This window comes from Eublepharis macularius, chromosome 2 (genome assembly GCF_028583425.1).
Source record: "Eublepharis macularius isolate TG4126 chromosome 2, MPM_Emac_v1.0, whole genome shotgun sequence".
Lineage (NCBI taxonomy): Eukaryota > Metazoa > Chordata > Lepidosauria > Squamata > Eublepharidae > Eublepharis > Eublepharis macularius.
Window position 1 is genome coordinate 117,620,847 of NC_072791.1, and position 25,608 is coordinate 117,646,454.

The window sequence follows — 25,608 nt, forward strand, 5'->3', positions numbered from 1 at the left end:
GGCAAAGAAATGAAGCAAGGGGGAATGATGGGATTCCCCCTGGAAGCCACCAACCCCGCCCCCCCCATGCCCACAAGGTGATGCATCAGGTGGGCAGGGTTGGAGATGAAAGGAGGGGGAGAATGACCAGGGGGCTTTGGAGCTGCCACTTCACACCACCCTGGCTCAGGCAAGCAGGCAGAGGCTTCAGGAGACAGATAAAGTGAGAGAAGGGGGCAGGCACTTAGACCAGAGTGCAGGAAGGTGTGTCTGTAAAAAGGGCGCTACCATCATGATGCCCCCTCTTGGCTAATCTGCTTATGAAACTATAGTAGGAACATTAATTTTTTAAAAAAACCATATCATCAAGGTATTCATGCTTCTCATGAAAATTTGCTGGAGGGGTGATGGTAGAAATCAGCTACTTTTGGTGTTAATTTGGAGATTTCAGACATACAAATGGCTTATCCTCTGTACTTTGCCTGGGGAGCAAGAAGAGGAGAAAAGTGATGGGGAAATTTTGATCAATTGTAATAACAACAGTGGCAGCACCTTAAAATACTTAATACCTGCAGCTATTTCCCCAGTTACATTTCAAGTTGCACCAGATATAGACTTGGAAACTAAGTGCACAGCACAATGAGATTGTACAATGAGTGCAGTTAAAGACGCCCCAGCCAGCTTCACCCGGGGCCCCAAGTTTGCAGCCCACAGGGTGTAGAAAGAAGCAGAGCATGGCAGCTACCATTCTCAGGGGCCTGGTGGCTCCCCTCTAACTTAGGCATCATGGCAACCCGCCAAGCAAGCGCCCATCCAGCCAATCAGCAGTAGGCTGGCTGGGTCTGTGAGAATTACAACTGATCACCAGACTACAGTGGTCAGTACTCCTGGAGAAAATGGCTACTTTCAAGGGTGGAATCCTACACTCCCCAAACTCCACCCTCCCAGGCTTCACCCCCCAAATCTAAAGCTGGCAACCCTATGTGACATGACTATTATTTTATAGACAAGGAACGCGGTCTGAAGTAATGATTTAAGAAAGCAGCATGCTGATTACTTGAAATGTGATGTAAATCAGTTTTGTTCTGCAATGCTAATCATATCTAGTGATCATCACTAGTTCTCTCTTTAGATCTAATTCTTGTTGCAAGTTTCCTTCAAACAGGCTTAGGCCCAATTGAAACATGAAACTGGTAAGGCAAAGAAACAGGATTGCATTTACTTGTGACTGTTGTTCATGGTCTTCTGTGCTGGCTCACATTGCGACTGTGCACACACACAGGCCTGCCACGAAGAAGATTTCCAGAGCTTTCTAGAAGACTAGGAGCACCCCTTCTCCTTTTGGTGCTTTCCTACCAAAAACATCACCTAACCAGGAAGAAGGGCACTATTCCCTCAGTTCTCTCCATGCTACCAATGGAGACCGCTCAGAAACCAAGTTTCCCAAGAGTTCACAGCGAGGCCAGAGGGAGGGATGTGTGCCTGCACAGAAGACCACTTGATGAACAACAGTCATTGTTGTTCATCAAGTCAAATGCAATACCATTTTTATCTTTGCAGCTTCTGTGCAGTCCCACATTGGGAAAGTAGCAAGCTAACTTACTGAAGAGGTGGGTGTGAAGCTCTCAGAGTAAGAGACTATGGAGCCCACCTTCTCAACAGATGATTAGTGTCTCATTGACATTTACCCAGAGGTGCTTCTAAAAGAAGCAGGCAGCTTTCTAAAAGTGACATTGCCAAAGTACAGGCAGTAATGCAGCAAGAAGAAAATAGTGCTCTGGTGGGGAAAGCCACGCTAGGTAAAGGTCACTGAACAGTTATGTACTCAAGGTAGAGTGTGACAGCCTCTACCAACCCCAAAAGATTGTGAAAAGATTGTGTTTAGAATACTACCAGGTTTCTCTTGGAACCTGAACTACTAATACAACCAATTGAGGTCTTCTGTGCAAGTACACATGGGACTGCACATGTGCAGGACTGTTGATCGGAGGTTTTGTAGCTTTAAAAAAGTCACTAGAGGGCACCCAATGCCTCCCAAATCACAGCCGCAGCTGTTTTCCCACCGAAACAGCCTATACCTGGGAGGAGTGGCACTCTCCACCCTCAATTCCTCTTTCACCACCTCTCTTGAGCCATAACGATGAAGGGAAAGACAGACTTTCTTCTTTAAACGTAGTTATATTCTTCACTAGAATGTCTATTGAGGGTTAAAAACTTTTAAAAGAAATAATTCTCCTCAGCCTCAAGGATGAGGTGAGGGAAAAGCAGATAACAGCAATGGAGATCCTCTCTCTGTGGTGGCAAAAAAAAAAGTGAGGGAACAGCGCCCCATCTCCTAGTCATGTGATGTTTTTGGCGAGAAAGCACCAAAGGAAGGAGGGGCACTCCTAGTCTTCTAGAAAGCTCTGGAAATCTTCTCCGTGGGTGGCGTTCGTGAGAGCAGTTGCAATGTGTGCCTGCACAGAAGCCACAAAGATGAAGTTCTTTGTGAAACTTTGCACAGGCTAAATGTCTCCTTTAAACTGTGATGCAATCCACACAAAATAGCTATGCACACTTAGCTTGCATGCTAGAGATCCAGTACTGTCCTAGTATGCTAAACACACATAGCTACTTTACATAGGTGGCAGCACAGACCATGAAAAGTCATGCAGGTAAGTGCTTTGCTTTGCCAAAATCACATTTAAAAACAGCCCAAAGTAGTCTCAAGTTTAATTAAGCCAGCTGTGCAATCAAAAAATATGACATGTCTTCTGCAGCACAGAAGAATTTGTAAGCAATAAAATACTAGAAACATGAATATATTGTTTGCTTCATTATAAGGAACTGGGGCAGATACATATATATTCAGGGCCAAATATAACCAGGTAAACAACAAAGAAACAATCCATATCTGGAGACCGTCAGATGTTTACAGTCAGAATGCAAAGCAACTATATACCAGATGGCCAAGTAAAAGCACTCTTATTACAGGGACTGCATTTTAATGCTTATATCTGATCAATTAATTTAGCTGCTACTTTTGACCGGCAACATAACATGTCCTTGTATTGTAAAGAAACTAATTCAGAAACTCGTTTGTAAGGAGAAAACACAAATTTATCACACAGAACATGTTCATTTATTGAATCATACCTTGCAGCTGATCATTTCTTCCACTCTTTCTTGAGACATCTTTCCTGCTTTGTGTCTTACCAACACATAAACTGCTTTTACTTTCGGACAAGCCCTTAACAGCTTTTCAAGAAGAACTTTTCCCATGAAACCGGTAGCTCCTGTGAGAAGGACATTCTTGCCTTCATAGTATTCTGGGATGGATACCATCATGACCTTAAAAGAATTTAAAGGCAAATCAGGGCTTACATCCATATTTGTTCCATGAATCATTTTATCTTCTTCACATTTTTGCATGACTGTGATATAAACACCTTTTTAAAAAAGAAGTACTATAAGCTATCCGTGTTAATAAAATCTATGGGTTGTTTTTTTATGTGTAGGATGCTGTCATTTCACAGCCAACATGGTGACCCCATAAGGTTTCCAAGTCAAAGAGGCAAACAGAGGTAGCTTGTCATTGCCTGTCTCTAACTAGCAAACCTAGACTTCCTTGGTGGTCTTCCATCCAAAGGCTAACCAAGGCTGACTCCGCTTAGCTTCCAAGATCTGATAAGAACAGGCATTCAAGTACACAACCATACATGTATAAACCAAAGAATGCATTAACAGGCTGCATTCACACACATGTGTAAAGCAGAACTGAACAGAGGCGTTACACTAGTCACTGAACCAATAAAACTCAGAAATGTATTTAATGCTTGAATAAAGTGCTCAAGTATAAGATACTGAAATTGTGTCAAAAGAACTGATAAATGGTGAATATTAAAGAAATTAATCTGCCATAGCAGATTTGATTAAGTGAAAGAAGTTGCATTACTCAGTTTCAAATGATAAAGTGTACGACACCTGAGTTTGGTGTAGCCAGTTTGGTGTAATGGTTAAGAGCAGCTAAACTAAAGAACCGGGTTTGATTCCCCACTCCTCTGCTTGAAGCTAGCTGGGTGACCATGGGTCAGTCACAGCTCTCTCAGAGCTCTCTCAGCCCCACCCACCTCACAGGTTGATTGTAGTGAGGATAATAATAACACACTTTGTAAACTACTCTGAGTGTGGCATTAAGTTGTCCTTAAGGGTGGTATATAAATCAAATATTGTTATCATAACTTAACCTACAATTATAAAAAAGCATAAAAGTATTATTTGGGAGAGACGACATATTTCCCAGAACAAATTATAGTCTCTGGTCCATCAAAATATGCAGTATTGCCATGAGAAAAGCTGAATGTCACATGGGATTTACTGACTTTATACTGGAAACATATGCGGAAACAGATGTATCTTTTAAATAAGCAAAGTATTTTGCAGTCTTGTCAATAATATTCAGTATGAAGCTATTGCTCAGAAATAAAGTCAAGTTCCTTACATATGTGCTACCACTGACACTTTTTCAGTTGAATAAAAATAATCCAAATGTAATGCAAAGTTTGTTTCCATACAGTAATTTTCATAGTATTCCTTCATGGTATTATTCTTTGGAAGAAATGTTTTGAAAATCAACCCTACATTTTAGTTTAACGTTAACCCTTCTGTTTGCTGGAACTTCAGAATGTTGTTGACCTAGACTGCAATTATATCTATTGCTTTATCAGCATCAACTCTATCTATGTGTGTTATTTTATCTTAATTAAAACAGAATTACAAAACTCTTAAGTGCAGTTGATGTTCTGACTCGTCAATGGGCAAAGAACTTGTTTCAAGAAATGCTTTACTGCCACCCATACTTTACTTGTTGTTTGTTGCTACAATGGCTTATAAAATGCAGGAATGTAAACTCACCTCTTATCAATGATAAAGTATGAATGCTATCTACAAGCCAAAATCCAACTGATTTTTGCATATTAATTCATGTATAGTTTTATGTTATATGCCAGTGGCTGAGGGGTGGACAAAACTGTATCAGTCACGCTTCCAGTGGCTACAATGGTCTGACACGCATTCAAGTCTTATCTCTCTTCTTTCTTATCTTGGGGCCAAACTAGATAAGGCGAGTAGCAGATCCATGATGGAATCACCTGTATTTTTTCCCCAAAGTTAAAAAGCAGCTGTGCACCACCCCATCAAAAAAGGCTAAACCATTCAGGAGGGGTTAACCATTTAAATCAAAAGAAATGCATGAAGGAAACTACTCTTTCCGCAAAGCTGTTATTTGCCTCCGACCAAAGATCTACTACTACTGCCTGGTCTAGTTTGGCCCTCAGTCTCTGAGAAGAGACAATGGCTCAGATGTTAACCAGTGTCATAGTCACACCTGAGAAAGCCAAATTCCCCATCTACACCATTCCCACTGTAGCCATTAATTCAATTACTGTGCTCCTGCCATGCCAGGCCTAGGAACAATATGAGACAGAGTACGAATCTGCAGGAGGAGGGAATCAGCAAAAGTCAATCTCTTCTCCTATGCAAACAGAAATGATGTTCTAATGGAGAACTGGCATTATGCCAAAATAATGGCAATTTAGGATACAAGACAATATAGCCTTATATCTAGAATGAATGATGAGAACAGCCGGATATAATCAAAATTCCAGATTTTCTTATCAGTCAACCCCCAAGCATTAGAATCAATCTTTTCTGCACATCTCTCCTTCTGCATTTATATAGTTGTGGAGTTGGTTTATTTTGTTCTGCTCAAGATTTAAGCAAGATTTTCAAGTGAAGGTGCTGTCATCATCGGTGGCTTCAGTGATGTTATACCCCCCCCCTTTTTTGCTCATTTATATTAATAGATCAAGATTAGGGCTGAATTTTTAAAATGAACATATGGGGAAAATCTTTGTATAGGGAAGCCTAAAAGCAGTGCAGCCCCAACACCCATACCTAAGTTCCCCCTATCCAAACTGGAAAGCATTGCCTGAGCTGACCCAGAGCCAGGAGGCAAAGGCTGGCACCGGCGAGGCATATCAACCTCTGCTGGATCAGAGTACAAAGCAGTAGCCGCTATGTGCTTTTCAAATCGCACCACTTTTTCTGGCACCAGAAGTGGCCACCCCACCTCTCTTAGGCCACCAAGGGTTTTGCAATTCTTTTAAAATTGTCAGTTTTATATCAATAGATTGAACTAATTTCATATCAACAGACTGACCTAATTTTGTAATAAAAGGTGCAGCAGAAAATCCCAGTACAAAGCATTTGCTTTCCTAGGCTGATTCCGCACAAGTTGGATAATGCACTTTATCAATCGTTTGAGGTGGATTTTTTGTTCCGCACACAAAAAAATCTGTTCCAAATTATCTATAAAGAGGATTGGAAGTGCATTATCCAACATGTGCAGAATCACTCCTAGAATGGGTTGAATGCAACAATCCTGGAATTCAACTTGCCACAGAGAAGACACTACAGAAAAAGCTATTTGTTCATACAAATCATTAATAAGAAACTTAACTTCCTAGTCAGACTGCACCTATTGATACAAGAGAATCATTTCAATTAAATATATAAAAATTCTGGTCTTTGGATAATTAAAGGGGAGATAGAAACTTACTTAAGGTCAAAAGGGGGTATATTTTACTGTATCCTATTGGATTAGTATAGAGTTATAGTATCATAGTATTAAAAAGTTAAGAGTGAGATAGTATATTTATAGGGGAAAGTATAAGATTGAATAATAAGGCTGAATAAGTTATAGGGAGTATATATGAAATATAGATAATAGGTATCTAAGGAATAGTATATTACACATATATATGTATCTTTTTTTTAGTTAGTATATGTACTTACTATATACTTATATAATCTTTATACTTTTAATTAAGATAAGTAGTATATTAAGCGTAGATAGTTAAGATAAGTAAATAGATTAGATTAGTATGTATAATATATATATTATAGACTTTAAGAATTTATATGATATACTCTTTAGCTTAAGTTGGGTATGGAAAACTGCTGGGAGTCACCAGAAAAGGGGGGGGAGGATGGAGAAAATGCAATGGGGTGGAAAATGATAACGATTTTTATGTGTATGTTTGTAAACCCATCCAATAATTTTTTTAAAATATATAAAAATTCAGAGTGAACAAATTCAAGTTTAATATACTGTCTCACTACATCTAAGAATTGCTGTACAACAAGAGAAACTTACATTTTATTAAGGCAACTCTGCAATACACATTACACACAGAGTTTCTAAAGCTGGTCCCTTGAAGTGGTCAGTTAGAACCCTTTACATGTATGAAGGCTTGTGAAGCTGTCTCTGGTACATTTCCAGACTCTTACAAATTTCACCATTTCACAATGCAGCTGTGGGAGAAATAGCAAGGGGTAACGTCACATAACTCACTGACATCACTACCAGATGAAGATCCAGAAGTGATGTCACCACATTGAGCAACACTTTAGGAAGGTATTTACCATAGAGACTGGGAAATTCCTAGTGTCACTTGCTGCAATAACATCACTTTTGGAGCTTTACCCAGTACTGATGTCACCACATAATACATCTCCACCTGCCAGGCTCCACCTATAAATGTTCTCACCTGCAATAAGCTCCCTACTGGCAACCCTGCATGGAACAGAAAATAAATGGAAACACAGCCCTATGTAAAGACTTCATTCCCCTCTAGTACTGAACATCCTTTTGCAAGGTATATATTTGTATGCTGTTTCATGGACTTGATTACATCCATCTTCTCCTTCCTTACAACAGCAAAAGCATGTGTAAGGATATAAGCTGCCTGCTTTGCAATTCACAAGCAATTTCCTTTCTTTCTCAAGGCTTGAAACTTCAGTGTTTCCACAACATCAATAGCTGCTGCCCAACATCTACTATTCTAAGATTGAACTAAAAAACTGGGAAGAATATGGAACAGAGCTAAACATTTCAATAGCTCAGAATTCACTTTTCTCTATCTACACCTTCAGTCCCAAGCACCTTATCATTCCACAAGTTCACTTTCAGGAAATATTTATTTCTGTTGATCTAGACACTACTCTGCCCTCGTCCTGGTCTCTGTCTACCTGCTTTTTTATCCACCTGTTCTGTGTTACAGAAGCCTCCATGACCTTGCTCACCTTGCTGGTGGGTGAGAGCAGTAGAGAACATAAAGAAGAATGAGAATAACATGTCAAATTGGAAGGAAGAGAAAGTACCTCTTCAAAATATACTTTCCTATTCCTTGCTCAGTGAGGACAGGGAGAGGTAGGACCACAGCCATGCTTACTCTGGTTTCTAAAGTTTGCCAAAATTTTGCACACCTAAAATGTATCCTATTTGAACTGTATGTAAGAATGCAGACACTGTACTGGTTTAAACACAAGACACTCTCAGTGGACAGTCCTTCTAAAGTCCTGATTTTAACAAAGTAAATAAGTTCTGATATGTTAGCTAAGAAAGGCTTGCTGTCACATTATTAGGTGGCATGCATGTATGCCCTCTTTACCTAGAACTATATAACCACAGCTACATGCATCAAGTAGCTGTTATACATTAGCACCAGCCACTGATTACCAAGTCAAAACTTCCTCATTTAGAAGACTAGCAATGTTATACAATAAAATTTTGAATGGATTTAGTGTTGGATCAAGAGCTTTTATGAAGAGTAAAAGATCAAGGGAATGTGACCACAGAAGTATGATTTCATCATAGAGTTTGTGTTAGAGAAGATAGTGTTAACTCTAGAAAAAGCAATTTGAAAATTTAGTATTCATGCGCTCAGTATTTTAATTCAGATAATGAGTTCCAGAGGCACTATCCTTTTGACAGAAAGGAAGCCATATTTTTTTTAAAAATCAACAGGAACTAACAATTCTAGCATTGTGGACAATATTTTCACTCAACAAAAGATTCTGGTGTCTAAGGCTGTCTATGCACTATTATGGAGCATACAATGGCCCTTCTGTTCATCCTCTGTATACCATCACATCTCTGTTTTGTTCAAGTACAAAGTTTATTAAATCACATTTTCTTTTAGAAAAAGTTTGAGAAAATTTCAACTCTATTGTTTGGATTCATATAAGACGCAATATTATAATTTATTTTGAGAAATTAGCACAACATACCAGTGGCAGTTACTATTTAACTATTTAACAACTGAATAGTGATTTGCCACAATACAATCTTTGTTGCTTTAAAGAGAAATAATATAAAGTTTGAACAACAACTATAGTCACAATGGCTATAGTTAGAACTATCTGTGAGAAAGTGAAACCACTAAAGGGAAAGAATTACCAGATTTTAAAGGCCACAGTCCCATTATACAGAGAAATTCAATGGGAGTACGAGTTTGATATCAGGAAACTAATGGCATTGTTGCAACAGGACAGTGTAGTATACAACATTCTATTCAACTCAGAGCTGGATGACTTGAAGAAGACTGGGAGAGTTCTAGAACAGTACAGATGAAAAACAAATTGAATCTGACAGAGTGTGCAGTGCTACACGGCTCATTTTAAGATCTATAAGGCGGAGGCAACAGCAACAAAGAAATTGTACATCTCTGCTACTATTGTATCAGGTAGTTCGTGCCCTCTTTTGGCACTTGTTGACTCCAAGGAGAACCTGGTCAGTCCAGACTACCTTGTCTCATTGTTGTTTCTGGCATAAGTCTGTCAGAGGGGCAGCTAGGGGACTATACTGGGACACAAACTACCCAACCAGCCCAAGGAATGATTGAAGTTGCTTCTTCATGGGGCGAACAGCCCAACATTCTATCACCTCCTCCTTGGATGTCAGTGTCCCCCCCACCCCATTTTACATCCCAAATGCACAACTTCAGAACGCCCTATCTCAGGGACCATAATCCTAACCTACACTGGTTAATGGTTTTCTTATGCTGTCAACTGCATTTTGTTTTAATTTGTAATCTTCCTCACGTCCTTAGAAAGGTAAACTATGAAGTAAATAGATGAATAAACAGTGCTGGTCATTTGGCCAGTCAAAAAATGTTTGACAACTGACTAGTCCAGTTCTTTCAAATAATGGACAAGTATTTTGAAATCATTACCTTTTTAAACACCATCACATCTGATACATGGATCCAGAGGAGTTAGCCGTGTTAGTCTGTAGTAGCAAAATCAAAAAGAGTCCAGTAGCACCTTTAAGACTAACCAATTTTATTGTAGCATAAGCTTTCGAGAATCAAGTTCTCTTCATCAGATGCCTGATCAAAACCTCCACCCTAATTGCATTCTGTCTCTTTGTGATATATGTTCTTTCCTCTCTCTCTCTCTTCTCCCCTCCTCTTCTGTATCTGCCCAGTTTTGATCAGACATCTGATACAGTAATTATAAAAACAAACATATAAAGCAACTGGCTTTTTTAAAAAGTATATATTTTAAATTTTAAGTACAATTTCTACAAATATAAATAATTCATTGAACAATTCTAACTTTTCTAGAATACTAATCAGTCTACAGTTACAAACTTTTTAAAAAAAAGATAAAACAGAAGAGGATGTACCAAAAAGGAAATCTGTCTGCCTACAATTATAACAGAAAGGCAGTAGCAGGACCTTTGCTATGGTACTAGGTTTGCCACTGACTGCTGCAGAGCAAGGGGACACGCAGTTCTTAGTCTTACCCCTTGCTAACAAACACCAATGAGATAAAAAGTAAGCTGCTACCTACACAGTGGCATTCTTGGCTTCATTAAACTTTTAACTCCTGTCAAACAGGAGATCAACTGCCTAAGCTGCTGAGTGTGCCAATCTAGAAGGATTTACAACCAAAATTAACAGCCTTATTTCAGAGGTTTCCATATTGTTACAAAACATGAAGTTTGCTAGTCCCCCACCCAATGATCTAGAAGGATGAACACACAGAACTAAGCAGCTCAAAGGAAAAGAAATGGATCAGGGACCATTGAACAGAGACTTATTTTCAGGCAGGGTTCTAAAGCAGTAAGGCACTTATGAGAAAAAGGGATTACTTCACTGACCTTCAGCAGCAGCAGCTGTTCAAAGGGTAAGTCCTAGTTTGACACAGCAGACTAACATTACAGATATGTGCCAAGGGGGCACACAATGTCTACCGAGCACTTTAAGGAGTGTCATGGGTTAATTCAATGTGTCAAATTCAATTTTCTGCTTCAGAAAGTTGCATCGTCAGATGGATCTGGCCTGGTCAGAATTTGCATACTTCAGATGACATAAGATCTTAAAGCTAAAGATTTAAACTGTGCCTTGCTGCTAATATTTATATAATTGAATTATTCATTCAGGAAATACTGCTCTGACATCAATACCTATGTAATTATTTCAAAAAATGAGTTAATTAGACTTCAGGAAAAGTAGGCAACTCAATGCCAAATATCTTGAAGCAAACCTTGAGTAGCAATACAAGTGGGAACACAGAACAAATCACAATAGAAGAGAATCTTGAAAAGGTAGGAAGGAAAATGTCTCTTTATCCCAGCATTCTGTCCTCTTCCTTAGCTTGGAAAAAAGTACTTATATACAACCACTCTCAATACCCTTCCCTTGTTAATGGGTAAAGTTGTTTGTGGAAGCCACCAGGACATGTTTTTGGAGTTGGAGTCAGAAAATGCATGACAAGTCACACTGTTCCCCTTTAGCTAAAGTTGACTTGGATTCCCAAATGTTATGTTTCAAAAAGCAAACATTTCTATACCTAAACAACTGATTGGACTTGACCTGGCTCAGGGGAAAGCAGAGGCCATGCTCTTCCCTTAAAACTAGGGTTGCCAACCTCCAGATAGAGCTTGTAGTCTAACTAGAATTACCACTTATTTTCAGAGATTAGTTCCCCTAAAGAAAATTGCTGCTATGGAAGATGGACTCTATGACATTTTAACCTGCTGAGGTTCCTCCCTTCCTCAAACCCTACCCTTCCCAGCTCCCACCCCAAACCATCAGGAATTTTTCCACCAACAGTTGGCAACCCTATATAAAACCATTCCCGCCCACCCCCCAAATAAAGAACATGAGGAAAGCCATATTTGGATTGGGCTAACAACAGGACAACTGCTGTTGTAGCAGGACAAGAGCAGTTAGGATCTAGGAGCCAGATTCATTTTTCACCTGTCCGGTGACATCACCAAGTTCTACAAAGGCATACAGATGTTTAAATAGTTATGCTTTAAAAAATCTACAACATTAGGCAGCAGTGAACCCTGTGCCAAGTCTTGTTGTATGTGCAGAGAAATAGCAAGGAGAGCATTCTCTGTCTTCTCACTGAAAGAAAGCAAACAAGCACTGTTTCTTCCTTCTCTAAAAACCCAGTGGAAATGGAAAGAAAACACCTTTTCCACAAGTTCTCTGTGATTTACAGAGAGCTCAGGCAAAGGAAGAGATGGTTTCCCTGCTTTGCAGCAGGTTTTGGAAAAGGCAGAACAAAAAATCCTCTCTCTGTAGTTCATAGACTGAGTAGAAAGGCTTTGTTTACTGGCCATGCCAAACAGAAATCAAATGCAATGTGTTTAAATTCTCTTTTAGTAGTTAGTTTTGTATGCTGAATACGAAAGAACAGTTCTGATTGATCAAAACAGAGGCCCCTCTAGTCCAGTATCCAGTTTCCAAGGAGGCTCAGCATGTATTCAAATGACATTTCAGACTCCTGTTCCTTCTTCCAAGGCCAAAAAGGCTCATGGGGATGGAGAGGCAGGAATTACATTCTTCTTGCCCGGCATGAATTTTGGCTCTAAAGATATCACTGATCTTATTTCTGGAACAGCACATATCTGGGGAGTTCCAAACCCCCAGTCCCCCCACATGTCTTACTTTTTAAAAAATCTTCTGAGCTGAGATTGGAATACTGGAATTACTCTGAGGGTTTCATCTACTTCAAGATCAAGAGGACATCCCACCACAACTGAGTACTCCATATAACCCCTTGAGGCAGGAAACAGGTTGCTTTTTTCAGGCACCAATGGGGAGAGACTGCCCGGCATTTTTGTTTCAAAGACTTTCACAGCTATCCAAAGTCTGAGAACAGTGCCCAACGTAAATTAGAATAAACTGAGTTCAACTGACTTGATTATAACTTTAGAGACTGTAGGAGCAAAGAAAAAGAACAAAGCTTATATAGCAGAGATAACATTGCTTCTTTAACAGATATGCTTTGTTATAATTGTATGTCAGAGCAAAACCAAGAACCCAGTTATGATAAACCCAGTGCTGTTTTCATCTGAGAGAGAACATCCTGTCAGAGTTGAGATGTTACAAAGCTGTACACCCAATCAGGGAGGAAACACCACTTACCAACCAGACCACCTGTATTAAGATCCTTTGCCCAATCTGCTAAAGACTCCATTTTTTATTGTCTAATGAACATGGATACAGAGGCTGATGTAAATGTCATGCAGATGTCCACAACCCATATAATGGTGAGAAAAGTCACAGAAGTAGATGCATTTGTGGTTGAGTGAGCTATAATTGCCTCTGAAGGATTGAGACTGTAGCCAAGTCTGCACGGGCCAATTTTGCCAGTTCAGTTCCCATACTGCAGCATTTTTAGTAACCGCCTGCAATGGCCACTATGAAGCTTTTCCCCAACTTTCCTGGGAGCGCTTATGCCCCAACTTTTTCTTAAAATCAGCTTTGCGGTAAGCTGTTTCCCTGTGCATACTCTTTATTCCGTTTTTGGTGTTTCACTCTCTTCCGCTCCCTCTCTTGCCCCCCCTGCTAGCCTCTGCATTGTGATTGGCTACTTTCATCTAGTCAGCCATTCCACCTCCCCTCCTTTCCATGCTTCCCACTTCCCTCTTTAATTTTTTTTTAAAGTCCAGTGCAGAGTCAATGAATAGCTGGGTTGAAAGCACAGGGGAAGTTCTCTTTTTATTCTTCTTGCTTTGGCATGGGTGGGAATACTGAGAATATTGTATAAGGGGCTAAATATCTGGGTACCAAAAATAAAGATTTTAATATCAAATTTTAGAGTGGTGCGACCAGACACATAAAATTCCAACTCCATGCCTTTCAGCTTGACTTCAGGGAAAGTGAGCACATATGTTCCCGGAGCAAAGGGGGTGGAGAGATACATATATCAAGATACACTCCTTAAGCCAGCTGTTGAGTAGAACCTTTGACACATTCTCCCTCCCACCCCATGATAAACCATGAAGAGAACATTCAACTTTCTGGTGGCTTTAATCTGCTTGATTTATATATACCCTGAAGAGATCAAGGGAATAGAAGTTCTCCTTAGGAAATGACTATTTCTGTCAAAAAGGTACAGATTTGTTCATTGTTTAGAACATTGGAGACCCCTGGACTAGATGTTGCCTACAGACTAACAGCATGTTTTTAATAATTTATTCTGAAAACCCTTCATCTAGAATTCCTTGATACACAAGCTCCATGTCAGGCCAAGGTGTGAAATCGATCCTTGTGTTTGCTTACTAGACACTTCCGGCAATTCCAAAGTGACATGAACTGATAAAGTAATTAGGCTGGTGAGCCATGGCATTCTGGGCCACTGCAGACCAAGAAGTATCAGCTGTTTTCACCTGTTTGAGTTTATCACCAGTAATAAGGGAATCAGAGAAGGCATAAACCAGACCTGCTGGCCAAGTCACCATCACAGCATCCATTTGTTCCACGTAGGAGCAAAGACAGCAAGGGGGAAAAAACCTTGTTGTCTTTGTGTTATCCTGAGATTCAGAAAGGTCCTCTTAGAGCTAGCCATATGAAATCTTGGAATAGATATTGGCTAAATTAACAATCCCCTTGTTCAATCTGCTCTGCCAGTCTACTTCTGCTTTCAGTGTACTAATGTGCTGGCCTCAGCAAAGAAAAGTGTTTCACTGACCCAATCATGAAGCATAACCCTTAATGTTGCTCCTGCAACTGGTCCTTCCCTGATGGTTCACGTGAGCTTTCAATGTTGTGATGTCCAACTGTATGTGTGTGTTCAAGCAGAGTATTTTGTCCTGTAAGTGAATCAGAGCCAAGTGGATAGCTCTGAGCTCCAGTAGACCGGCTGGGTCCAGCCTCCCTGGATGTGTCTTAAGTCCCTTAAGAAAATCTGACATCCATCTAGAGTGTGTCTTTTTGGCATGAGAGGACCCATGGACCCCTTATTTTCCTTAGAAGGATATGGACATTTTTTTTATTTTGATCAAGATATCATCCAGGCTACCTCTGAACAACTTGCCTCCCATAAAAGTTCAGGACATAATGGTTGCGTACTCTTCTTCTCATCAGTCCTAGAAAAAGGAAATAGGTTGTTCTCTCCCTCTCTGATGTAGAGAGAGTACCTGCCAGCTTCAGTTATTTTCTGTCTTCTCTAAGACTGCGTGAATCAGAAGGCTCTGAATTTTCTTCAAAGCCTCTAGGTTGCTAGGATCCTTTCCTCATGTGCCATTCCCTCAACGTTTTTGTATTCTCTCATTTCAAAGCCCCCACAACCCCTCCAAACCTTGTTTCCCTAACATCTCTTCTCATCCTAGCCACTTATGCTTCTTGCCACCTGAATCTGATGTGGCAATGTTAACTGCTGCTTTAAAATCTGACTAGAATCAATGGGCTCCCTCTGGAGGCTCTCTCAAGCTCATCTCTTTTGATCTACTGTCTGTATAGGAATGAGCTCTTCTGCCATCAATCACTAGTCACCCATCACTTCTGGTATACTTGGATTCACACTGCAAAGTGGGTGGGCAAGAGCAGTGGCTTCTACCAGGCACTGGAAAGTCAGACACAGTGAGGCATTTTCAACACACTATGGTTACCAGAATGGTCAAGCCCTACATTAGGTACATTAGGACTTGCCAAGTGATTCGTAATCAATTAGAAAGCACCAAGAATACTATCTGTGATTAAAAATGGATTGGAAAGAGAGGGTGGAGTTTTGACTCCTCCCTATTTTCAGTTCTTAGAAGCAGAACTATCAAGTTGGAAGATAGGTTAAACAAATGTTTACTGAGAAGTATTTTCACATGAAATGTGAAAAACAGCTTAACTTCGTTTGTTGAAATAGTAAACCTAATACAGTCTTCTTGAACACATAACAGGCTTTAGGAATAGCAGTATCAATGTCCATTGGTAGTTAATGCTTCCACAGATACCTAAAATCTGTCTTGTTAATCACCTGTACTCTGCAGGCAACTAATAAAAATATTTATCTTCCCACTACAAGTTATTGTGACCATTCAGCAGGACTTTCAAAGTAAAGACATGTCTTACCAGTTAGAATCAAGAGAGGCAAAGAATCACCTTACACAGCCACCACCCCACACCGATTTCTGATTTAGGTGGTACTGCTGGCAAAACATAAAACAGAACATTCTCTGCCGGTGTGAAGCTAACTCACAACAAGGCTACATAAGTAGTAGCTTCTACTTTCAGGGCAATAAAGAATGGAAGACATAGTAAAACCAATGAAAAGGTTTCAGGAAAACAAAGAAAGAAAATAAAGATTTCAAAATTCTCTTTAGTAAAAAGTCCAGTAGCACCTTTAAAATTAACCAATCTTGTTGAGGCATAAGCTTTTGAGAACCACATCTCTCTTCATCAGATGCTGTGGTTCTCAAAAGCTTATGCCTCAATAAAATTGGTTAGTTTTAAAGGTGCTACTGGACTTTTTACTATTTTGCAACTACATACTAACACAGCTAACTCCTCTGGATCTAAAATTCTCTTTACAGTTGCAAGGCAAAATTAAAAAACACAGACATTGTACCAATTAATTAGTAATCACCAGAAAGACACGTGTTTGAAGGCTCTGTAGTTTTTACTTTCCAAAGAAGCCCTCAGTTTCCATTAGCTAGAACTAGTTAAAAATACAGAATATTCAAGTATGGGCACTGCACATTCAAGTTACTATTACTAGTCAATTATATCAGCAACACACGGCACCATGGCACAAGTTCTATTTACGTTCCCATACTTCATCACATCTAAAGCTTCAAAGTCCGAGTATTATTTAACAGAAGAAAACCAGCACTGAACAAGTTTATTGTTCATATTGTGAAATTCCAGCTGCCACAAAACAAGTATATTTCAAAACATGAAATAAGATTAAAGTGATGCTTCATTCTATGCGGCTGTACAGAAGACTGTCGAGGATATATTGTCAAAGGTGGCATCCACATGGGGACAGGATTTTATGGTTTCTCTGTTGCTGGTGCAGCTACACATAAAGTAGCTGCCTCATGGCAGTTTTTCCAGCCCAAATCTCCCAGAAGTGATGACCCCTGCTCCCCAGGCTACCACGGTGTAACGTTGTACTATATACATAGTTTGTGTTCTGTTTCTGGTGGTTAACGTGGGGGTTTTGAATATTTGTTACTGATCAGTAAATACAATATGAGAAAAGTAATATTAAAGAGAAAAGTAATACAAAAGCAACACTGAGTGTTAAACACCCTTTTTACCTGTTTGCAACTAATTCTTGGAAGCAAATCTTATATATTTGCATCACTGCTAATTCTTCAAAAATTAATTAGAAGATGCTAGTTGAACACTATTTGTCAGAAGTTTATAGACAGGTGAAATGGGATGGAAGGGAGGGGGCAGAACCAAATAATTTATTTATCTTAAAGGACAACACAAACTCAGCAACAGTATTGTTTTCCAACAACTTTTGGTAGACCTACAATCTCATCTCTTACTCTTACAGTACAGAAAACTATGAAAGCTAATTTTGTTTTATGTATCTTTTGTTCTACACACAGAAAGCGTGGAAGACCCATGTGGACTTGTGAGAAAGAAGGGAAATGTCATTGGTCCCCTGCTTCTCCCACTCTAGTTCTATCCCCCAACCTTCTTGTTGGTGATGTTCTTCCCTACATCCCAGAGCTAGGCCACTTCCAACGACCCCATCACCTGTGCAGTGGATGGGGGGTGAGTTGGAGCTGAAAGCATACAGAAAGTGTATTTTGTCCCAAGCCACCCTCGAAGGTCCCATTAACCAGCTAATTCACAAATACCTAACAAGTCAGCTAATTGGGACTAGCTTGGAACTGAAAGGTCCTTAACCTTCTCCCCCTTCCAGTCCCCGTACTCCTGACTCCCCTCCTCTGGCAAACCAAAATGCTACCCCACAATATTTTTTACCCGCTCCAGCAAAGTCTATGCAGCACAGGCATCATGTTGTACTTTTCCAGAGTTTAAAAATCCCCCTAAAAATGCTGTTATCAAGATTTACACCTTCCTCATCCCATAATTGTCATGATCTGCATTTTACAACCAAGTTCAGAATAATATAAACACATACATATAGTATATGAAGATCCATTTAAAAAGTGGATTAAAAATGTGTTTAAGTGATACTGATCCCTTAGAGTAAGAAAAATGGTGCCTAATCTTGTATATTTTTGCTTGGCACATACTCATCCAGCTATACTTGTAAAGCTTATTATTTGTTTGAAAGCATATGAGCCTCTAGGTGCAAAAAGTATGCATAGGCAGTTCCTGAAATAAATACAGAGGTAGGATAACTGGGAAAACAGGGTAATGGGATGGCTACTGAAGCGGCTGTCAAGAAAAAGAAAACGACAGCTTATAAATGAAGGGCAGTCGCATCTGCTCACAGAATGACCAGCAGGCTGAAAAAACAAGTCTAGCATACTCTTTCCAAAGCTAACCCAGGTATATTTCTTCACTGATCAACTGGTTTTCAGCATGTTGCTCATACTGATTTACAGCATCTTTCTGTTATTAAACTGCCATTTCCTATAAAAACCACTAGACAAGAAACTGCTCTTCCTCTTGGACATGTAAGTTTGTAGCCTTTTCCTTTGGACCACATTCAAGAAATTCTTTTAGCCTTTCCTTCGCACTGTCTATCTCCCTAACATTTTTTTCTGAACTTATTCAAATTTGTCATCTTCCTTAAACTATGACATCCAAACACACAATACTTCCAATGAAATTTCATGAATGCTGAAAAGCACTAGTACCATAGTTTTAGTACCACAAAATGGTTTATAGTTATTATCTCCAATAAGGAACCAGCAACTTAAAGCATATTGAAACAGTGAAGTAAAAAGGCTGTGACCAATTGCAAACATCCCACCAGATTTTTAAGCTTTATCATTAATCATTTTTCCAGACTGCTCCTTTCTGCAGACCCAAATTACAACCTTCTAGAAATAAAATGATAACCAATTTACCAAAAATCAAGTGATCTAAAACAGAATGGACTATCACCACATTTCTCACTAATCTGCGAAATATTTGCACATGGTTAAGTCTCCAGATAATTGTCAGATGCAATTATATCAGGACAGAATATATTTCAGCATATTTACTATGCTGAATGAGATATACCCCAACCCCTTTCTGACAAGTTGCAGAGGGGAGAACTACATTGGTCCTTTCCAGCAAACACACACAAAAAGGTCTTACTGCATTTTGAATATTAACAGATTTATCATGGGATATACTTTTGCAGGTAAGAGCCAAGCTTATCAGACACATGAAGAGTTATATTCACTTCACGAGTTATATATTACATACACAAATGAATGTAGATGAAAACAATGGTGCTAAATGGTCATGACATGCAAATAGGTAATACTTGCATACAGCACCCAAGTGCATAGAACATTCAGGACAGTGGCAATAACACGAGAGCCAGTTTGGTGTAGTGGTTAAGAGCGTGGGACTCTAATCTGGAGAGCCGGGTTTGATTCCCCACTCCTCCACTTGAAGCCAGCAGGGTGACCTTGGGTCAGTCACAGCCTCTAGCTCTCTCAGCCCCACCCACCTCACAGGGTGTTTGTTGTTGTGGGGATAATGATAACATACTTTGTAAACCGCTCTGAGTGGGTGTTAAGTCATCCTGAAGGGCGGTATATAAATCGAATATTATTATTATCTTCCTAGATTAACCACATCAGCTCAACATCTGCAATAGGAAAGAGAAACTCTGGAATCTGCCCCCCACAGAGGAATTCGAATGACAAAGGCATAAGGCTGCTACAAGTGGCAGTGAAGGGGGTCATTTTGTTCCTGATTGTATACACTAGTGTGTCTGAAGAAGGGAGCTCTGACTTGTGAAAGTTAACATGCTGAAAATCTTGTTCTTCTAGAAGGTGCCACTGGACTAAAATCCTGCTGTTCTACTACAGACAAACACAGCTGCCCACCTAAAACTAGAGCTTGTTGAACCTTACTGTTACATTTTGTGCACATTTCCATGTATCAACTGAATCCCAGTGTATGGTTTTAAAACATATGATACAAGAAATCTGTAAGCTAAACAGGTATACAGCTGATCAATATCAGGACAAAACTTCTGGGAACCTTACATACGTACTCCGAGTTTTATTATGGAAGAAAGGTGGGACATAAACAATAAAGCAAGGACAATGCTTCAGGTTGATGTACCTGATTAAATGAGCTCTAGCCTAGAAAGCTTATGGCATAATAAATGTCAGTCTTTAAGGTGCAACGAGCCACCTTTCTGGAATGCCAAATGCTTGGCTCTCAATACCAGCAGTCATTATCAATAAGTCATAGCAAGTCAAGCAAACTTCACTAGAACACACATTCATCTTTTGGAAAGTGACTGCAAATTAGGGAACCTCTTTTAAACATGCTATGCAATTTTTTTTACTAGAAATTGCATCATTTGTGCAAATGGCAGTGTTAAGGAGGAAAGAGCCTCAATCTTGCCCTGTGTGCTCCCCATGGCAGGTTTATCATATAACTGCATATCAGAGATACAATAGAAGTCATCAATTTACAATTCACAGGCCAAAAAGCCTCAACAGGCAAAACTCCCAGGCTTCTTCTGAAAGAGTGTATGAATGTGAGTTTCAGGCAGGTAGTCCTGTTGATCTGCACTAAAAGAACAAGATTCGAGTCCAATAACACCTTAAAGACCAACAAGATTTCCAGGGTGTGAGCTTTTGAGAGTCAAAGCTCTTCATTGGTCAGATAACATGTATAAATCTTATCAACTGTTCCCAAGGAGGGGAAATGGCAATATTGTCACAGCAGATTAAAAGTTATGATGCAGCTAAAAACCACATGCACTGCCCCGACCTCCTCCCGAACCACATGCTGTACGAACTCAAGTGTCCAATTCAGCCGAGTTTAGCCTCCGCTTGTTGCCTTTCTGTCTCCAGCAATTCTAATCGAAGGAAGACGTTTAAAAGCAACCCTAAACAAGCAGCCCCATTATTCAGGGCCATACAAGCACTATTTGAGTCTCTGGTTCCTTCCAACTAAAACCGGGGTGGGAGACTTTAAGGCAGCAGGCCAAGCGGTGGGTGGGGAAGCCAAACCCGGGTCACGCCACAGTCTGCTAGCTGGGAAAGTCCCCCGCCCCATCTCCAAACCCGAGGGCCTGCCAAGGACTATCCTCGCTTAACCAGGGGTCGCTCCCGCCCCATAACGCTCCCTCGCCTCTCACCAGTGGGCTCCCTTCCCTTCCTTTCCCCTCTCCTCCCGCCGGGGCCTCCCTCCCGTCGAATTCCAGCCTCCTTCTCTCCCCCCACCCCCATCCTATACTGGAATATCTCGTGTGCCCAAGGAAGCTCCCACCCACCTTCTGTCCAACGGTCGTCGGCCTGTTTCTTCACAGTATTTCTGTGACCGCCGAGGGCCCCTTGGCGCGGCGCCGCCTTCGCCCCCACCTCAGGCCGGCCAGCCCGCCCGCGCAAGGGATGGATCCTCCAGCGCCCTGCGTGGTGGCGGCTGCTGCCGGCTCGCGCCGCCGACCTCCCCACCCCCCCCCCGGCGGCTCCGCCCGCCCGCTCACTCAGAAACCTCCCTCTCCTCTTTCTCTACCGCTACCCGAAAAGAAACCCGCTCGCTCGTACCTTACGGGCGCCAGCTGCTACAGCCGCTTTGCCAGACAGCGGTACAGCAGAAGGAGCGCGCTGTTGGCCGCTGCCCGATCTATAACTGCAGCGCCACCATAGGTTCCTAAGCACGCCACTCTCCCGCACAGTCGCTGACGCTGATTGGCTGCAGAGGTCCTCAGCGGCATGGCCATTCGTGGGGGGCGGGACTTGCTTGTCTGTCAGCTGCAGCGCAAGGTTGGCCAATAGAGGATGGGAAAGCAAACGAAGCGTTTGCCGCTGTTGCGTCTCTGTGGCCTTACCATTACCTTGGAGCCAGTGGCAAGTGTCCGCTGCTGAAGGATTGTTCAGTTGTTAAGTGCTACACCAGACAAGCGTTTCCAAACCTGTGGGTCCTAATGCAAAAGTGGGTTGCAAAGCGGATCCCAGGCTTTTGCAGTTAGTTATTTATTTATTGCTTTTCTCACAGAGACCCAAGGTGCATTACAGAGTGAAAGTTAAATATAATATAATCAACAGTTTGGACATGCATTGAGCAAAATATAATAGGGAATGGTAGCAGGAAATCTGAAAGAAGCATAAAGCTAAAGACAGAGACAAAATCTAAAGTAAAGCATAACTAGTTAACATGGCGTGTTTAGCAACATTGAAACTCTGGAGTAGAAGCATATCTACATCAGATATTTCTTATAACGCAGCCCTATAATATGAGTAGAATGTTCTGCATCATTTTCAAAAAGCCAATAGGGTAACAGTTTTCCTAACATCAGCAGGGAGGCCATTCCACAGGGAAAGCTCATGTACAGGCAGCTGTTCATTTTGCCCAACTGTAGAGTGGCATCTGCAGAAGCCCCTGCCCAGATGAGTGAAGCTGCTGTGGCAGAACATAGGGAGAGAGGCAGTTGCACAGATGTGAAGGGCCAAGACCACAAAGGGCTTTGAATGTGATAGTCATGACCTCGAATTGAGCCTGGTAACTGATGGGCAGCCAGTGGAGCGACTGCAGAATGAGAGTGATATGCGTGCTCCGCCTAGCTCTTGATAATAATCAAGCTGCAGCATTCCACTCCAGCTGTAGTCTCCAAGTTGACTTTGAAGAGGTAGTCTAGTCTTGATGTTACTATGACATGTATCCAGGTGGCTAGATCAGCGGTGTCAAAGTTAGGGGGCCATCTTCCAGCCTAGTCTGAGTTGGGAGAAGGCCTTTTTTGCAGCTACATTTGCTTGCTTCTCTAGAAGCAGGGTGGTTCTTAACTTAGGTTCTTAACTGAGTCAACCAGGATCAAAGGTTAGAAGCATAGTGTCCTTCAAGATCTCTACTTTTTCATACATTGTTATGATAACTTCAAATATTTACTATCTGATAGTTAATGTAATTTTTTTTTTTAATTTCAAACCAGCTTGCTTATATAGTTCATTAAATGTCTATTGGTTTAACGGCAAGTTTCATTAGGATTAAGAGAGAGAAAATATTCCTGAGTATTATGAATATGCTGTGTAATTGAAACTTGTATCTTAAATATTTTGTTTATCACATTTTGAATAGTCCTTCTAATGCATATTTTAAATTATTTTTCTAAATATCTGTCCCCTTTCCCTTTTTTTTCTTTCTGTATTCCTATTCTGTTTAATATATATATTAATATATAATATTATATATATGTATAAAGATTTTTTTTTCAACCATCATCACTTCTGTCTTGTCTGGGTTCAATTTTAATTTGTTTGCTTTTAGCCAATTGACAACAGCTGTCAAGCAGAGACTCAGTACCTCTATTGCATCACCAGGGGATTTGGATAATGAGATATAGAGCAGAACCACAAGTGACAAAAGGCACAGATTGGACACTTGTCTGCTTCCCTCAAGTTTTGATGGGAAATGTAGGCATCCTGGTCTCACAGCTTCGCTCTCTGACTGCTGTCCAATGGACTTTTCAACTGTCACTTGTCCAACATTCCGCCAAACTGCCTACATTTCCCATCAAAACTTGAGGGAAGCTGACAAGTGTCCAATCTGTGCCTTTTGTCACTTGTGGTTCTGCTCATAGGTATCATCTGCATATCGATGGCATACAATTCCACAGCTACGAATGATTTCTCCCACAGGATTTACATAGAGGTTGAATAACATGGGGGATAAGATTGTGCCCTGTGGAACCCCACAAGATAATTCCCACACTGAAAACAGCTGATCTCAAATAGCAATCCTTTGAGTCCGTTCCATGAGAAATGATTTGAACCAGACCAAGGCACATCCCCTGATACTTAGTTTTGCCTCCAAACGCCTCAACAAGATGGCCACAGTATCAAAGGCTGCAGATAGATCCAGGAACTATAATGAAGCGTGGCCTTTGTCAATATTGAAGCAGAAGTCATCAGCTAGAGCTGTCTCCGTCCCATAGCCTGGTCTAAAAGCAGACTGAAAAAAGGGTCCAAAGCACGAGAGTTGTCCAAGGTGGCCTGGAGTTGGTCAGCTACTTCTCTCTCAAACACTTTGCCCAGAAAGGGCAGATTGGAAACTGGATGATAATTGGCTACATCATTTTTATTTAAGGATGGTTCTTTAAATAGTGGGTGGATGACCTTCTCTTTGAGACACTGAGGGAAAGTTCCTTGAATTAGTGACAAGTTTATGATAGACATCAAGGGCTCCTTTATGTGAGTTTTACAAGATTTTAGCAGCCAGATGGGCAAGGATCCAGTGCCCAAGTAGTGGCCTTAACAGATGCTAGAATTCTGTCAATATTCATCATGGTGACTGTGTTGCCCAGAGCCCCCTTCATTATAATTTGGGCATGGACTTTATGTGGGAACAGTGCATAACTGGGTGGTGAGGCCAATGCAATGCATGAAGAAGGGAGAGCCAAGGAACTGGCAGAGCAGCTCCTGAGCCAGCTCAGGCCAGCCTGCACCCAGAGAAACGTACCTGCTTGCCAAGGTGCCAGCCATTGCTGAGGTGCCTGCAGGAACCAAGACTAGCAGTGAAAGAGAGAAAAACCATCTTCCCAGAGATAGTTTTAAAACGACATCTATTTTTCCTGTGGAAGCCATGATATGTCAGTGTCTCAACATGAACTGTTTTCCAGACGGGCCTCTTGATATGGAGATGCCAAGAACAAAAGGCCTTCAGGATCTCCTGGTAAATCCGCAATCAAGATAATCTTCTTACATCCATCAAGCAATGGACAATCATAAAATGCAGATCACTTTTCATCCATCCTTCCCCCCATCTTCTCTTCCTCCTGTCCCTTTTGTTATTCTTGAGGAGTCACAAGCACAAACATTAAAGACTCCGAAGTACCTAGCCTGGATCTCCATTTGACAGGGCATAAGCCCACCCCAGGTCTAGCCTAGGGGCTGAATTTGGCTATATAAGGGAGATGCTCAGACCCCTCAGGGACCCTACCCCCATCTCTCCCTCTGCCTCACTCCTACTATGCTTACCCTAGTGTAGTGCAGGCCACTACACCAAGCACCCTCGCTGCTAGAAACTCTGCTTCTCCATGGATAAGTGAGTATCACCCAAACAACAACCTTCCTGCTAATGCAACAGTCTCTATAGTTCCCACCTTTTATTTCCTAGTCTTGTAATGAATGTGTGTGAGATTCTCATGTACTTTGAACTCAAGGTTGTTAAGTAAAGTCTTTGATTAATTGAAATATTAGCCTCCTCTCTTATTGGGCAGCCACCAGGATTACTGACTCTGGTACATTGGTCTCTTGATCCCTTAATACTAGCATACTGCTTATTAATTCCCCATCTTTAGAGCAGTTTTGCTAACAACTGGGTCAAAATTATTCCGAAACAGACTGGGGTGTGTGTTAAGCATTACTTTTGCCTCACCAGAAGTCACCCAGATCAGAGTATA

At 40.9% G+C, this 25,608-nt stretch overlaps 1 protein-coding gene across 6 annotated transcripts in view; it reads right to left on the reverse strand.

Annotated features, from left to right (window-relative positions):
- Positions 1-21,835, reverse strand: part of FAR1 (fatty acyl-CoA reductase 1) — a 103,311-nt gene extending 81,476 nt beyond the window's left edge. For 4 of the 6 annotated variants that reach the window (XM_054970691.1, XM_054970690.1, XM_054970687.1 and 1 more), the window contains exons 1-2: positions 21,484-21,587; positions 3,115-3,309 (exon numbers count right to left, since the gene is read on the reverse strand). In XM_054970691.1, coding sequence (XP_054826666.1) covers positions 3,115-3,306 — 192 coding nt within the window. In that variant the 5' untranslated portion in view covers positions 3,307-3,309; positions 21,484-21,587. Of the gene's footprint in view, positions 1-3,114; positions 3,310-7,174; positions 7,197-21,483; positions 21,588-21,757 lie in introns of those variants that run through there. The other 2 variants (XM_054970688.1, XM_054970689.1) reach the window with 2 other exon arrangements.
- Between the last annotated feature and the right edge of the window lie 3,773 nt (positions 21,836-25,608).